A 15,000-nucleotide genomic window follows, 5' to 3' on the forward strand; every position below is an offset into this window, starting at 1 on the left:
CAGTAATATAAGGGAAAATGAGAGCCCCTTGTTGACATGACATTAGACGAAGGAACAATAAGGATAAGATATCGGGATCAAAGATTATTATTAGAATTTGTTGAGGGAGGAGTATCTTGTGGCGCAGTAAACAAGAGGTTTGACACGTGGGAAATTGGTCCTCTTACCCATGTAACATGGCTACTCTTCGCCATCAGATTACCTTGAGGTTGCAACTAAACTAAACTAAACTTTCAATGCTCCATGCATGGTTTGACATCAAATTGGGGAGCAAGTTTCAACACCAGCAAGTCATACTCTTAAATATACAAAGTAGCTGGGAGAAATAAAACAAGTGGTCTGTAGGAACCTGAAATTTGATTCCTTTGGAGCCTTTCCAGATAATGTCCTGTTTCCAAAGATAAAAGCTGATGAACGTGAAATAGAGGAAGAAGCTATGAGGGAAACATTGAACATCAGGCAATTATTTATAGAATGTATTTTGATGACTTTACCTGAGTATTAGGGCATGTAGACATATGTAATGCAAGTTTTATTATTTTGAATGTGTAAAAGAAAATAATGTTTGTAAATACTTAAATATATTCTTACAGACAACAAGAACTGTAAATAAATACAATTTGAAGCAGAGAACTAATGGGAATTAGTGGATCTGTCTCGGGGGGGACGTTAATGAGTCTGCTGCAACTGAAAAATTAGCAACTCAAGACCTAGAAGCAGCACCGCAGAATGGCACTAAAATTTACTGTTCCGATTTTCCATGCTACTTCCAGAGTGTGGAGAGGACGGCTGCACTAAGAATCTGGGGACTGCCATGAAAGGGAGGAAATCAGGGACTTTTGCATACAAGTCAATGTAATATCAAGCAGTGTCAGTTTTGTAACGAAGTCTGATTATATGCTGGATTTGAAGTTAGATTATATACATGTTTTTAGATTAAAGTCATTTGTTATATGATTAGAAGAAAAGTAAATGTTTACAAGGAAATAGTTTCGTTTTTTTTTTTCAATAATGCCTTATGTAAAAACATTCTGTATAACCTCATTTACTGATTAGTTGCCCTAATCCTAAGATCTTGAAAATTAACCCATTGCTTACGGGTGTCATGACATACATGACGTAGGAGCTTTAGCCTGACGACGGGCGTCATGACGTACATTACGTTCGGGGATTTTGGATCACTGTGCTATTTTATTTTGCTATGAAAAAGAAATGAATGATGATGGCTACTGCAGTCATATTTACTATAATTACTGTAATATCGTGCTAGCCTAACGTCCAAAACCTAGATGGCACCACTTTTTCCTAGCACCAGCAGGAGAGAGCCTAGAATGGCACCCATCCACGGTCTCTAGCAAGCACTGTCTCTATAGAGCGATGGCACACACTAAGTTGATGAACCCTTGCTATAAAGTACCGCCGATGGAGGATGCGCAGGCAGAACGAGAAAATGAAGGTGACTCAGTCCATACCCAGTGTCTAAAATGTGCTCCTGTGCCAATGTAGATGCCTTTTACTTTGGCACTCACAGTCACAAGCACAGGTTTCCTTCCTCTTCCCTACCTCTTCATGCTATCTTCAGTGTAGGTGGTTATATGTTTCTTATTCGTTCATGACAGCACAAAAATACAAAAAACTAAAATTGTTTTTTGTCTGCCCATAAACAGCAATACTTCTATCACACTGAGTATAAAAAAAATAATGAGCTAATATGGATCATATACTACAATTTTAGTCAACTGCAGAATTGATAGAGCCTATCAAATGGCACATATGAGTCTCTAAACTCAATGACACACAAAAAAGGCTCTAGTTTTACAATGAGTAACTGAGAGAGTGGGAAGATTCGAATTATGTTGCTTCAAGCTGCCTCGCTCCAAAGTAAAACCTATCCTGGAGACTGGGCAAGCGAATCTATTCCCATCCGCAGTGGGTTAAGACTGTGTACTAACTTGTTTTAGACAGGAACCAATAGCAATATTGGCAGATATAGGGTTCATGTTTTATCAAGTAAAAGTTGGAGCAAAGAACAGGGACCTTTTAAGGTTTTTAGGGTTTCCTGGTAGAGTCCTACAAAAATACGAGTGAATGATAGAATGAAAGTTCATATATTTAGAGCCACAAGCTCACTTGCTTGTGCAAATTTAGATGATCATAGGAATCACTATGACTGCAATAGTAGAATGTATAGAACTCAGTTTTTATATTGATGATTAAAAAAAAAATGTTCTATATCCGGCAGATTCTACTTCTGCGGTTACTTTGCCGATGGTGAGAGTAATGGAATAAGAATGGGGTTCAAAAGCCCAGAATTCATGTGTTCAAATCAGACAGTTTGGCCAACTCCTGCTTTTGAAGTAAAATACGTGAATTTATTGAAAAATATATAAATATAGTAACTGTTGATTTATGTAATGTTATAGGCAAAATTGTGAACAAATTTTCTAGTTGGACAAAGGCCAAAAGGATATTAGGCCAGGTCTTAATAGCTTATAAAAGGTTTGAAAGGGAGCCATTGCCGCCATCTGAAAGATATTTGGAAGCTGAAATGCTAATTATTAGTCATGAAAGAAGATTGTATATAAACTTGATTATTATGGGTTGTTGGTAGGTTAAGCAACTGCAGTCTGCATATTGGAAAAAGAATCTGTAATATCAAAGTTGATAATTGAAGAAATTCATAGAGATATTGGAAGCCTAACTAAAAATGTTATCCTTGTTCAACTAAGAGAGAGCTAGTGGATATTAGGGGCTTCAGTTTTCATAAAAAGTATTACATCAAGATGTGTTCTTAGTGGGAAGTACAGTGCACAAGTTAAACAACAGAAAATGTCAGATTTTATAAAAGAATTGATTGATGTCTTATGAGCCACCATTCTCTAGAGTTGGAGTAGTGATAAGAGTCCAAAAGATGTACAGAGTTATTTACTTGCTTAAACATTAAAGCAGTGCACTTAGAGGTGGCTTATGACTTGTTTACCAATTCACGTGTTAACTGCTTACGGAGATTCATTGATTTTAAAGGAATGCCCAAGTACATAAATTCTGATAATGGACAAATTTTGTTAGAGCAAAGAATGAGTAAAATGTTAATGCTTGGACAAAAAACGACTTTGTTATGCCAGTCATGAGATCGAATGTGGGTTTAATCCACCATCAGCTTCATATTAGAGATGTATAGAGTAAAGATAAATTAGAAGGGAAAGAAAGATTCTGTATGCTCTGATTAAGGAAAATTGGTTTGTTTAGCTGATAAGGCATTGGTCAGATGTGAATATGAATTTTCAGGAAACCAATATAGAAAGAAAAAATGGTGCTATATACAGTATTTGAGTGAAATATTTTGGAAGTAGAGTATTTGCCATGTTCTACAAGAAAGATGATTTGAAAATTGGAGACTTTCTCATTGTTGAAAGTAATATAAAGAACACTTAAATGTTAACAAAAGTAGTTGAAACTATAGTTGGACAGGATGGACCAAACAGATGTGTAAAATGCAAAACCAAAGATTGTTATGTAGAAAGATCAATTTCCAAGGTTTATATAGTATTGAAAAATGAAAGTGAAAAGTATTTAAACTTGAAATAATTAGTGGATTTGATTGTACACAATGTGACGGGAGGGACTAGGCCAGAGTGAGGCTTGATAGTAGGGTACTACCTCTACAGTGATATTTCTATACTTTCTCTCTAGCTACTTTATTTTCCCTCTACAGAAAAGTTTGTTTATCTAAAGGTTTATATATTTTTACAAGTAATTGGTTCTATAGTAAATTTATACTTTTAGAAGTGTTTTTTTTTAGTAAGTAGAAAAATGTTAAGTTGATTTATCTGTCTGTGATATTTACTGTGATTTATATTATTTCACTGTATTAGTTGTTAGATTTATGTGGTGAAATATTTATGTAAAATGTGATAGGAAAGTGTAATTATTGGTTTAAAAGAAAATAGACTTTAATTTGTTATATATGCGCAAAGGACTTGTCTTGTATAAGAAATTTAATTTATTTTTCAAATATATGTATAAACATAAGATGGATTGCTAAACTTTTATGTGAGATGTCAAATTGCGGTTATCATTTTCTATCAGAAGGGTACATAAGACTACTTTTTAAGGACTTTTTTTTTTTAGATGTACCTCCCCTAAAATTGTTATTTTGAAATCTCGAGAGAGACTGCCACTTAAAAGCCACCTTTCTGGTAAGAATGAATTATGAATGTTTTATGTGTGGTGAGCTTTTGTTGTTTCACAGCAACCATTTTGAATCATCATTGTATGTCAATAAATCTGTCACAGAGAAACTGGTCTTCCTTAACCCACAACTGATATCAAGATTTGCCAAAAAAAAATAAAAATAAAAATATATAAAAAAAGCAACCGACCCAACTATTGAAGATCATGACTTCAATGAAAAGTATCCAGTCCATGGATGTTAAAAATAGTTGGCAAAAGGGCACAGACTTCCCTCACGCCTTACAACACCTTCAGTACCAGCACACAGACTTTATCGGAATTCCTACGAGTTGCCTTGAAAATAGTTAATCAAACTTGTGAAAGCCATGTCTAATATTACTTCATTATTTAGTCAATGAAGTAACTATGATTTTGTAAGGAATCCAGTGGAAAGTAAGTGTTTGACTATCCACTCTAATGCATGTACCAGACAATAATATATTCTAAAAAAATAAGATTGGCATAAAGAAATTAAAGATAATTAAATACTAGTGAATGAACCACTATATTGTCAAGAAAAAATTAACTATATAAAATTATACGATAATAACAGATGGTTACACAAGCCCTAGGATCTCCCAGAGTGATTCGCAGTGCAAGTAGAAAGCCTTATTTGGACTGAAAGCAGCCGAACCAACAATGGCACTCTACAATAACATGAAGAGCAAGAATTTGGTCTACTGTGAATTGTTAGGAGTGACTCCCAATTACTCTGGTTTCTCGTGCTTCATCAGCACTGGGCCCATAATACCACCTACTTGAAGGTACTGTGCTCCATGATTTCCTGAGTCGATTATATATATATAATTTTATAAATCAATATATATATATATATATATATATATATATATATATATATATATATATATATATATATATATATATATATATATATATATCCCAGTGTTTCAATCCATGCCAATTTATGCTAACCATTGGCAGCTCAACCTGATTTTTTTTCTAGTTTATTTTGTTGAAGAAATGCCTAATCAGCCATATTTTAGAGGCTGTTAAAAAGAGCTTGCATGTTTGGGAAAGAAACCTGTAAAGGATGAGAATTTTCATAAGATCTCCTGTTTCTTCTTCTCAATGTACTAGGCATAATGTCTGTGGTCTCCTGAGAGCAATAGCTGTGGAAGGAGAATAGAATGTACGTAAAGGAGCAACACAATACCAATGAGAAAGGTAATGTATATTTTAGCACTTTTGATTGTTTACCAGAAGAATAGCTTTTGATGGGATCTTGTCAAGTATGGAAAGACTGGATTTAGGAGCACCCACTCTTCCAGATATGGGAGCAAAACTTGATGTAACCACTCAGAATAGTCAGTCCAAAGTAATTTCACACCATTAGGATTTGTGATGATCTGGCCATCTTTTGTGAGCTGCAGTCACCTGTGGGTTAGCATCCAGTTTCCCCAGGGCACAGTAGGTTAGGATGAAGGTTATTTAATAAGAGATGGATTTTAATTTTCTCAGCAAGATTCCTATTAACTCTTTGTTTCTCCTCAGCATTATTTAAGTCTTACATGCCCAGAATTGATAAGAATATCCAGTCTCCAATATATGTGCATTTGTTACAAATACAAAAAGCATTATTGAGAATGTAGTGATTTTTTTGTGTTCGTGCAATGGAAGAGATATTAAGCATCTTACATAGAATAGGCAGTATTTGATGATGATTTCTCTTTCTTTTACAACTATTGTCATTAATGGGTAACTGCTTGTGTATATTAATACATATGCATCTATTAATTTGTAAGGTATAATGAAATGCCTTGTAATGAGAAATCTTTATTTCATATTACTGCCTTATTGCATAGATGATAAAAAGATGTTAACATGAGCTGGGGAACAGACTGCACAGTGCTATGTAAGCTCAACCTGTTTCTGTGGTAAACATTTTTTTATCTATTTATTTCATTTCATTCTATTCTTTGTGGATGAGCTGTTAGTCTGTTTCATGGTGAAGTATAGATATTTAGGTCAACCACTCAGAATACAGCATCATGTTATGTATATTTATATATATATATATATACCTTTTTGTCAGTTTACCATGAAAACATGACTAAACATTATGCTGGGATAGATGGCCCCTGGTTTTCAGCAGTAACCGTCCATGGTACACATGCCTGCTACTCTATTATGGAGGCTTTTGGGGATGCATGGGGGTCAGGTGTTATGGGGAAGATGGCTATATCACCTTCCCTTTGTTCAGGGGAAGTTACAGTATGGCAGTATACACAAAGTTTCAACAAGTCTCTGTCGGCAACATCCAAACACTGTTTTAGAATATTTCAGAACTGCAATACCCTTTGGGACTATTAATAAACAAATAAGGCTGAAGTCCCATATTGCACAGTGCTGAATTCATGGTGGAAAGTAAGTTTTAATTATAAAATAATGCCCTAATTATGCTTAACCTAAGAGAAGCATTATCATCATCATCATCATCATCCAACAACACCATAGAAATGCTCCTCTAAATTCTATAATGAATAATACAACCCTACGAAAAATTATTGTTTCAGAATCAAGAGGTAAAATCCATAACAATAACAGATGCATTATAAAACCTTCTTAATCCCAACATGGAAACTCCTAAGAATAATTCATACCCACAGATTGATAAAACAAATATAAAACAATCACTTTAAGCAATCCATCTAAAAATTAAGATAAAATTAAAAGTTTTCAACAAGCAGTCATGTTGGTTTGGATTAACAAGGCTTATTTGTAATCAAGCAATCAACAACATGAATGGTAGACTCTATGGATAGTGCTCTATCAAAAACAAATGGCTTAGGCCTGCACATAATACCAATAGGAATCTGATATGCCAAATAGACTTGGGGAAAATATCTAGCCAACTAACTGATAATAGTATGCATACTATTACATTCATTGAAACTGTAAAACTGCAAATGATCATATTATATATACACACTGCAGTAAAACTCACAATTGGCTGAAGAAATTGGATGTATACATAATCTAAATAATCACACCCAATCAAGGATATGAAAACAGCTTGAGATAGGACTTACTGAAAGTTACCTGTGCAAACTGTATACATTTCTCAATGTTACACATAGGTTAAACAAGATTTTTGCCTCAGACATTATAGCATTTTTTTTTTCTCTCGTCTCTTTTACATCAAAGACAAATCTTTAAATTTAATGCAGGTGCAGATCTTTACTTATCCACCTCTAGAACATCTATCAAGTCTACTAGGTTCAGATTCCTTTTTTTTTTTTCAATTTTCAAAGTCTAAGGAAGGGTCTATTAAGGTTTTAAGTTTCATTATCATATCCACTTCAATCAGGGGATTTACAAGAAAAAATACAATAAAAAAATAAATAAAAAATCACATTACCATTCTTTATGTGGGCACAAGGCTAATTTGAAACTACCTTAAATTTCTAAAGGCCACACATTGGTGCAGTATCAAAGAATTATTTCTTTTCTGTCTTATTCATACTCTGTCTGTATATATGACAAGTCATTAAGAGTCCCTGCGAGCATTTACAAATGAAACATGATCATATCAAGCATCTGACACAGTCACATGGCTTAGAAAGAAAATCATAGGAAGCCTTTGTAACAAGGACAATTTCATTTTCAAGATGATACAACTTATACAAACATTGCAGCCAAGATTTCTCAACAAATATACGTCTTGCAGAACTGCCCTTCATTCACAACTATTAAAAACACCAAAATTGAAAAATAAAAAATGTAACAGTTCTGGGTATTACTTAGATGGCAAAATGGTGAGTGCTACAGTTCCCCTTGCTTCTTTCAGAATATATACTGCTTCTGCATGGGTCAGTCCAGCTAGTGATTCTCCATTCACTTCAAGAATCTGATCTCCACGCCTTAGGGATCCTTCACGAGCTGCTGCACCACGTTCAAAGACACTCTTCACATATATTGGCAAATCACCTAGGTTGGAGCCAAAACCTCCAACAATCGAGAACCCTAAACCATCATCACGTCGCTCCAGCAAGATTGTCCTGATGCCTGATGTTTCCTGGGGTTCCTTTGGCTGAATCTGCTGCTGTTGCTGTTGCAGGGGTGGCGTCTGGGGTGGCAGGTGGTGTGGCTGGATGAGCGGAGGCAGGTGTGTGCGGGGGATGGGGACAGGGGGTTCTGGCGGGACTTTGGTGCTACCCTCGGGGGAGCTGTCACTTATTGTCACTGGCCACGTGTTATTCCTGAAATAGGGATTGTTAAGGAAGTGAGATTTACTCTTACAAGAATGAGGTGATGTTTATTATTATTTTGCAAAGTTCAAGAGTAAAAATAAAAAAAAGTATAAGAGGGAAGAAGACCATTGTTGGTACCAATACAAACCTTTACTTCCTGTGTATGCCATGGAAATACAGAATAAATGTTAGGTACCAATCAATAATATTTGTCTAAGGCATTAGATATCATATCCTGCAACTGAAGAAACATTTTGCTAATATTAATTATAACATTGATTTGAGAGCTCTTACGCATTGTTATTGGAGTTAGCTTTCTTGCCAGCCTTGAGTCTTCCTAATTTCATACTGACAGAACCTGGAGCACACTTGAGGATAGCAGCTGCCTGCTCCTGGGTGGCCTGGCGAAGGTCTTTATCATTCACTTCGAGGATTTGATCACCTTGCATGAGGCGGCCATCACTCTCAGCTACACCACCAGGAACCTATAGAAATGTTATGTATAGTTTTCCAAAAGAAATCAATGCTGGTGTGTTGTAATGATGGATAGGATATACTTTTCATTCTGCAGTTTTCTTCAAATCATAACTACAGCCTTAAAGATACATCTACATATGTATCATAGATAGCTAATTTTCCATAGCTGCAATGTATGATAATTAAGAAACTCAAAATTAAGTTATTCCATTCATAACATTCAAACTCACCACATCGGAGATAAAGACACCTGGGCCATTCTTACGTCCAACTATAGAAAGTCCAAGTCCCTTGCCAGACTTCTTTGTGAGTTGGACGGTGATAATATCATACAAATCCTCTTCCTTTTGGCTTCCTTCTTCACGGTAAACAACCATTTTTACCTGGAATTCACGACCATTGTCACTGACATTAGATTTATAATCATTATAAATATCAATATTGATATAGAGATGCTAAAAGCCTCGAGATGAAAAAAAAGAAAAAAAGCTATGATGACATTTCTATCCTTTTAGCCTCTCAGAGATTAAGCTTCAAATAATTTTCTAAGACAAGTTTCTGACTGGTAATTATTGGGATGATGTGAAGAAAATGATGAAAATGGCAAAGAAAAAAGAATGACTTTCCATATATGCAGTGATCTCTTAAACCAAGAAATACTCCTTGTTCATATTCGTTGTGTGGGGGCTGCTGCGAGTCCTTGAAATATGAAGCATGATATATATAATGAAACAAAAAGAAAAAAATTTATATCTGTGAAATGTGAAACTCTAACATGAAAATATGTTCTCTAGCCTTTGCTTGTGTTGTCATAAAATCATTATGATTTTGACTGGTGAAACTATGCTTATAAATATAGCTTCCAGAATACAAGAATATACTGTATATGTAAAAATATAGTATACAGAAAAAAATCATACTTAAACATAAATCATATTATCAAATCATATCACAAGGCATTATTTCTCTAGCAAAGAGATAAAAGATGATCTAAACATTACAATTTCAATTCTATATGCTTTCGAAGTAGACCTTCCTTATTGCTTAAGAAAGGGCTATAACTGCTTTACAAAACGTAAATTTTACTGATTCTGCTAGGATGGAGAAAACACTGCCAATGATAATTGTGCTTTGTCAAAGGCTAACACTACTGGACTTAAATAGAACTGGGTTCTATCCGATCTTCCACTTGGCAACCTAGGGAGGAATAGCAAACTACAGACTCGTACATTGCTAAGTGACGAATGGGTTAATTATTTTAATGTCATGTTTACAGACTAACACTTACATATTCAAGACCTATTCTAAGACTCTGTTACACATTTTTTCTTTTTAAAGTGAGTATGGGAGATTTTTTATTTTATTTTTTTATTTGAATTAGCTTCATGAAATAACTGATTGATGTCTGTATTATCTAAAATTGGGATTTCTAGTGTTTTTTTTTTCCAAGGAAGGTTGGTATGTTAGGGAAAATAACTCTTGTTAACTTTACCTTATCCTTATCCTTTATAACATGCAAAATGAAGAAAATGTAAGTACAAGTTTATGAAAACAAGTGTTCCTAGATTCAACCTTAGAATGTAAAAGTACAAGATGAAAAAAGAGAAATGTTAAAAATCAAAAAAGTAATGACATAAAATGAGAAAATTCCTGAAATAAAATATTTTAGGCAGAAACATTAACATTAACATTAATTTTTTTCTTCCACAAACATATTAATCTTTTCTAAGTTAATGAAAATTTTAGAGCCAAGATATCTCAAGATTTTTTTCTTATTGAAAAGCAATTATATATGCACTTTTTTTTTTTTTTTTTTTTATCAAATTCTTTTGAATACTTTGATCATATGTGCAGTTGATAAAATGATACCATGTTGAATTTTTAGCTCCTCTCATGAGTTAAATAATTCTAGTCTGAAACAGTTAAAATCAAACAAAATCATGAGCTGCTCATGGTATATTGCACAAATGTATGCAATGTATTAAGAAATAGAAGGAAAAAAAAAAAAAAAAAAAAAAAAAGAGATTAGTTTACAATAATTTTCCTTTACCTTTGATGGTGTCTGTCGTAGAACACTAAGAGCTTTCTGGTGTGTTATGTCCCTGAAGTTCTCGTTATTCACATTAAGAATCTGATCGCCTGGTTTCAATCTTCCATCCTTAGCAGCTGCACCGTCAGGGTAAACTTCATGGATGATGATAGCACCCTAAAAAAATAAAATGTATGAATATTTTGGTAATATAATTGGAACATATGAGAAGGTTTTATAAAGTTTGAATATTTTGATGTTTACATTTTTTGTCATAACATCACTGAATGGACAGGGAGACTCTTGTTCCTTCAGTTCCCTTTTCAAAACATTGAATGCTAAGAGAATTTGAAAAATCTATTTAAAAAAATAACAGCAATAATAATATCTTTGAATATAAGCCTAAAGTTACTACAGTGTTTAAGTATAGAACTGATAACAATAATATAATACAGCAACCACTATAAAGTCAGCCACACTGCAATATAATGAGTTTCATCAAGCACAAAAAAATTATGAAATTAGCCCCATCAAAATATCCATACAAAAGCACACTTGTAAACAAAATAAAAAAATGTAAAATTCACCATAAATACTATTCCCTTTCCCTCTTACATATTTTAGCATCTACTCATATATTCTTTCCGATTCAAAAAATTATTCATTACAAAGAGTCACAAGGTACATAATGAAACATGAAAAAAATTACAAGCATTAAAAAAGCCCTTTCATTCAACAAAAGCAACACGAAATAACACCACAATAAAGCGCTTGTTGTTCATTTGGCTCACACGAAAAGCTACAAGCTAATGCCCAGCTAAGGCCAGTACTTTACAAGTACTTACTCTCTTGAATGATGCAAGACCATGAAGGAAGCAAGAAGAAACAAAGAAAATGTTACTCTGATATTTAGACGAATATATAAATGGTGATTTTATATTCTAATTCACAAAATATATACATGAAGATGACGAAATAAACTTAAGAAAGAGAGAAAGAGGAAATAAATATATATCTTCTAATTTGTTCCATCACTATAAATCATTCAAATTAACAGTATACCAAGTATTGCACTTTACCTACCACTCAACGTCCTTCAATTCTTGTATTTATATAACTGCATCTTTATCAGATTTTTATTTTACTTAATATCTAAAAAAAATATATATATGTATGTGCATGTGTGTAATATAAAAAAAAAAAAGTAAAAAAATAAAAAAAAAAGATGAACAAAGAACCTTATACATACCAGGAGTGTATCAGAGCCACCCACAATGGACAGGCCAAGACCCATCTTCTCCTTCACAATTTCTATGGTGGTTTCTCTGCCTGGCCGGATTTCTGCTGTTGCTGGGTCCTTGGGGAATGAAGAGAAAAGGGGGAAATAAGTATTTTGTATTTATGGGGCTATTCCTTTCCACTTGATGCCACTTCATTATCTCCCATTTAGAAAATTTTGTCCGCCCTAAGTTTTCACTCCCTTTCAGATTATTGTTCTACTAGAAAAAAAAATTAAGTACTCTGTAACAGAATTAAAAATTGTAACAACAAAAAAGTTTTTTTTTTTTTCAATATTGAAAAAGTTTCATTCTAATTTCACTGAATTCCATTTCCTGAACTTTCTCTATTCATAAAAAAAATACAAATATAAATATATATACATCTTATTTTTCTTAAACTGTATCCAATTGTTTTCCAATTACTGGCATCAAGTCTCACGTTTTCTCTTTCTGCCAACTCTCTATTAGGCTGAAAATGAGAGCAAAATGCTATAAAAAGCATCTGCAACAGTGACTTCATGACTGTCAGTGCCACACAAAGTCAGGTATTTTCTAATGCCTCGTTACGGATTTGTTCAAAGTGTCCGTTAAAAGCTGAGGCATCTAAATACAAGAAGCAAATTCATATGCAACACATCTTTTGCAAAAAAAAAAAAAAATTCTTTTCTTTATTTTCTTTTTTCTTTCAAAGTCTAATGTGCTTTCCTATAGCCATGTGGTTCCTCTGTACATACTTTCATTTTTCTGCTTGATATGAAGCTGAAACACCAGCAGATATTGTTTATTGTAAGCATTGTTTAGATTATATCTGTAAGCCCAGAATTAAATCAATTTATGAAGGCTTCAAAGCAAAATAAGCAGCTGCCAGTGTGCTAATCAGCACTGCCCATATCATTTGACATATTGCATGAGCATATATGTATTTACACACATCAGTGCAAACCCTTTATTTATGCCGTCAACCCTAAAACTGCCAACCAGCAGCATATGTATAAGCTTTAGGTATCACCATGTGCAAATTTATCAATTTTATGCAAATCTTTAAACTTATGAGACAGACACAGACACAAGCACACACACAGGCACATACACAAATACTAACACACAAACACAAACACACACACACACACACACACACACACACACACACACACACACATATGCACACACACACACACACACACACACACACACACACACACACACACACACACACACACACACACACACACACACACACACACACACACACACACACACACACACACAAACACACACACACAGACATAAACAAGCACACAAATGCACACACACACACACACACACGCAAACACACACTTACTCACATACACAAACACACAAACACAATCAAACACACAAACACAATCAAACACACACACAAACAACCGCACAAACACACACACACAACACACACACACACACACAACACACACACACACACACACACACACACACACACAAACACACAAATGCACACACAAATGCACACACAAATGCACACACACACACACACACACACACACACACACACACACACACACACACACACACACACACACACACACACACACACACACACACAAATGCAAACAAACACACACACACACACACACACACACACACACACACACACACACACACACACACACACACACACACACACACACACACACACACACACACACACACACACACACACACACAATTTGTACCCATTTTGCAAGTTATACACACACTCTCTAATCTTAAAGCGATTCCCAACATCAATGAGAATAAGCACTGTGTGTGCCATGTTTAAATCATTCTAGCTACATGAGGCTTTACTTGCTGAAACCTTCCTACTACCTCTATTGTACTCTCGGCCGGAGGAGGAGGTTTCTGAAACAAATTTGGATTTGTGCACTCATTCAGAATGGTGCTGTCGATTTTTTGCTCTCATATTTTTAAATCCAACCATGTTATAAAATATAGTCAGTAAAAGCCTGACTAATTTTATTTGTATTTCTATGAAAATTATTATTGCCATGGAGTTCAAATATATATCACTGCTCTCTCCCAACAGCGGTAATTTCTATTCAGAATCAATCTTTACTACCTCTTTTGTTGCCTCTGGCCCAGGATTTCCTTTCTGAAAATGTCAGAGTCAGCAAGTTTTAGATGTTAAACATTTTTCATGAAACAGATGACTGATTTTCTATTTATAAATCTGATAATATTGTTATATTTCAGTGGCTATTCTTTCCACACTCAATATTCATGTCACATTAACATCAATGGCTCAGACTAATTGCATCAGACTTTGTCAAGTTTGTTTCTGGCAAAAGCGACTTTTAAAGCAAAAGCATTTTTTTTAGGTGATTTTAGTCTAGGATTTCCTTTGAGAAATTTGTATGACTTTCTGATTTATAAAATGATAATTGTAATTGAGAGAGATAATACTAGGGGGGGGGGGAAATAAAAATAGAAATAAAAATAATGATGAGAATGATAAAATTTTCCTATCATATAATATTTGAATTACCTAAACTTCATAACTGATAATAAAAGTAAACAAACAAAAGATGGTAGAACCTCTTTTACTCAATACTTGATAAATAAAAGCTATTCTTAGATATTTAATTTCTTTTGGTGCTTTTAGTCTAGAACTTAATTTCTAAATTTGGTATTAATGCAGTTAACATGAAATCTAGATCCTAAGTCTTAATTCTAACAAAAAATAAATTACTTTTTGTCTAATATCAGTAGCATC

General features: G+C 34.0%; 1 protein-coding gene across 1 annotated transcript in view; it reads right to left on the reverse strand.

The window, feature by feature from the left end:
• Window positions 1-6,014: 6,014 nt before the first annotated feature.
• The window catches only part of LOC122257932 (multiple PDZ domain protein), a 618,627-nt gene continuing 609,641 nt past the window's right edge, over window positions 6,015-15,000 (reverse strand). The window contains 7 exon segments of the mRNA XM_086543725.1: window positions 6,015-8,453; window positions 8,739-8,929; window positions 9,152-9,304; window positions 10,972-11,127; window positions 12,200-12,307; window positions 14,097-14,129; window positions 14,347-14,379. Coding sequence (XP_086399851.1) covers window positions 7,991-8,453; window positions 8,739-8,929; window positions 9,152-9,304; window positions 10,972-11,127; window positions 12,200-12,307; window positions 14,097-14,129; window positions 14,347-14,379 — 1,137 coding nt within the window. The 3' untranslated portion in view covers window positions 6,015-7,990.

This window comes from Penaeus japonicus, unplaced genomic scaffold (assembly GCF_977035675.1).
Source record: "Penaeus japonicus unplaced genomic scaffold, GWHDUDI00000001_assembly GWHDUDI00000014, whole genome shotgun sequence".
In the NCBI taxonomy this organism is placed as follows: domain Eukaryota; kingdom Metazoa; phylum Arthropoda; class Malacostraca; order Decapoda; family Penaeidae; genus Penaeus; species Penaeus japonicus.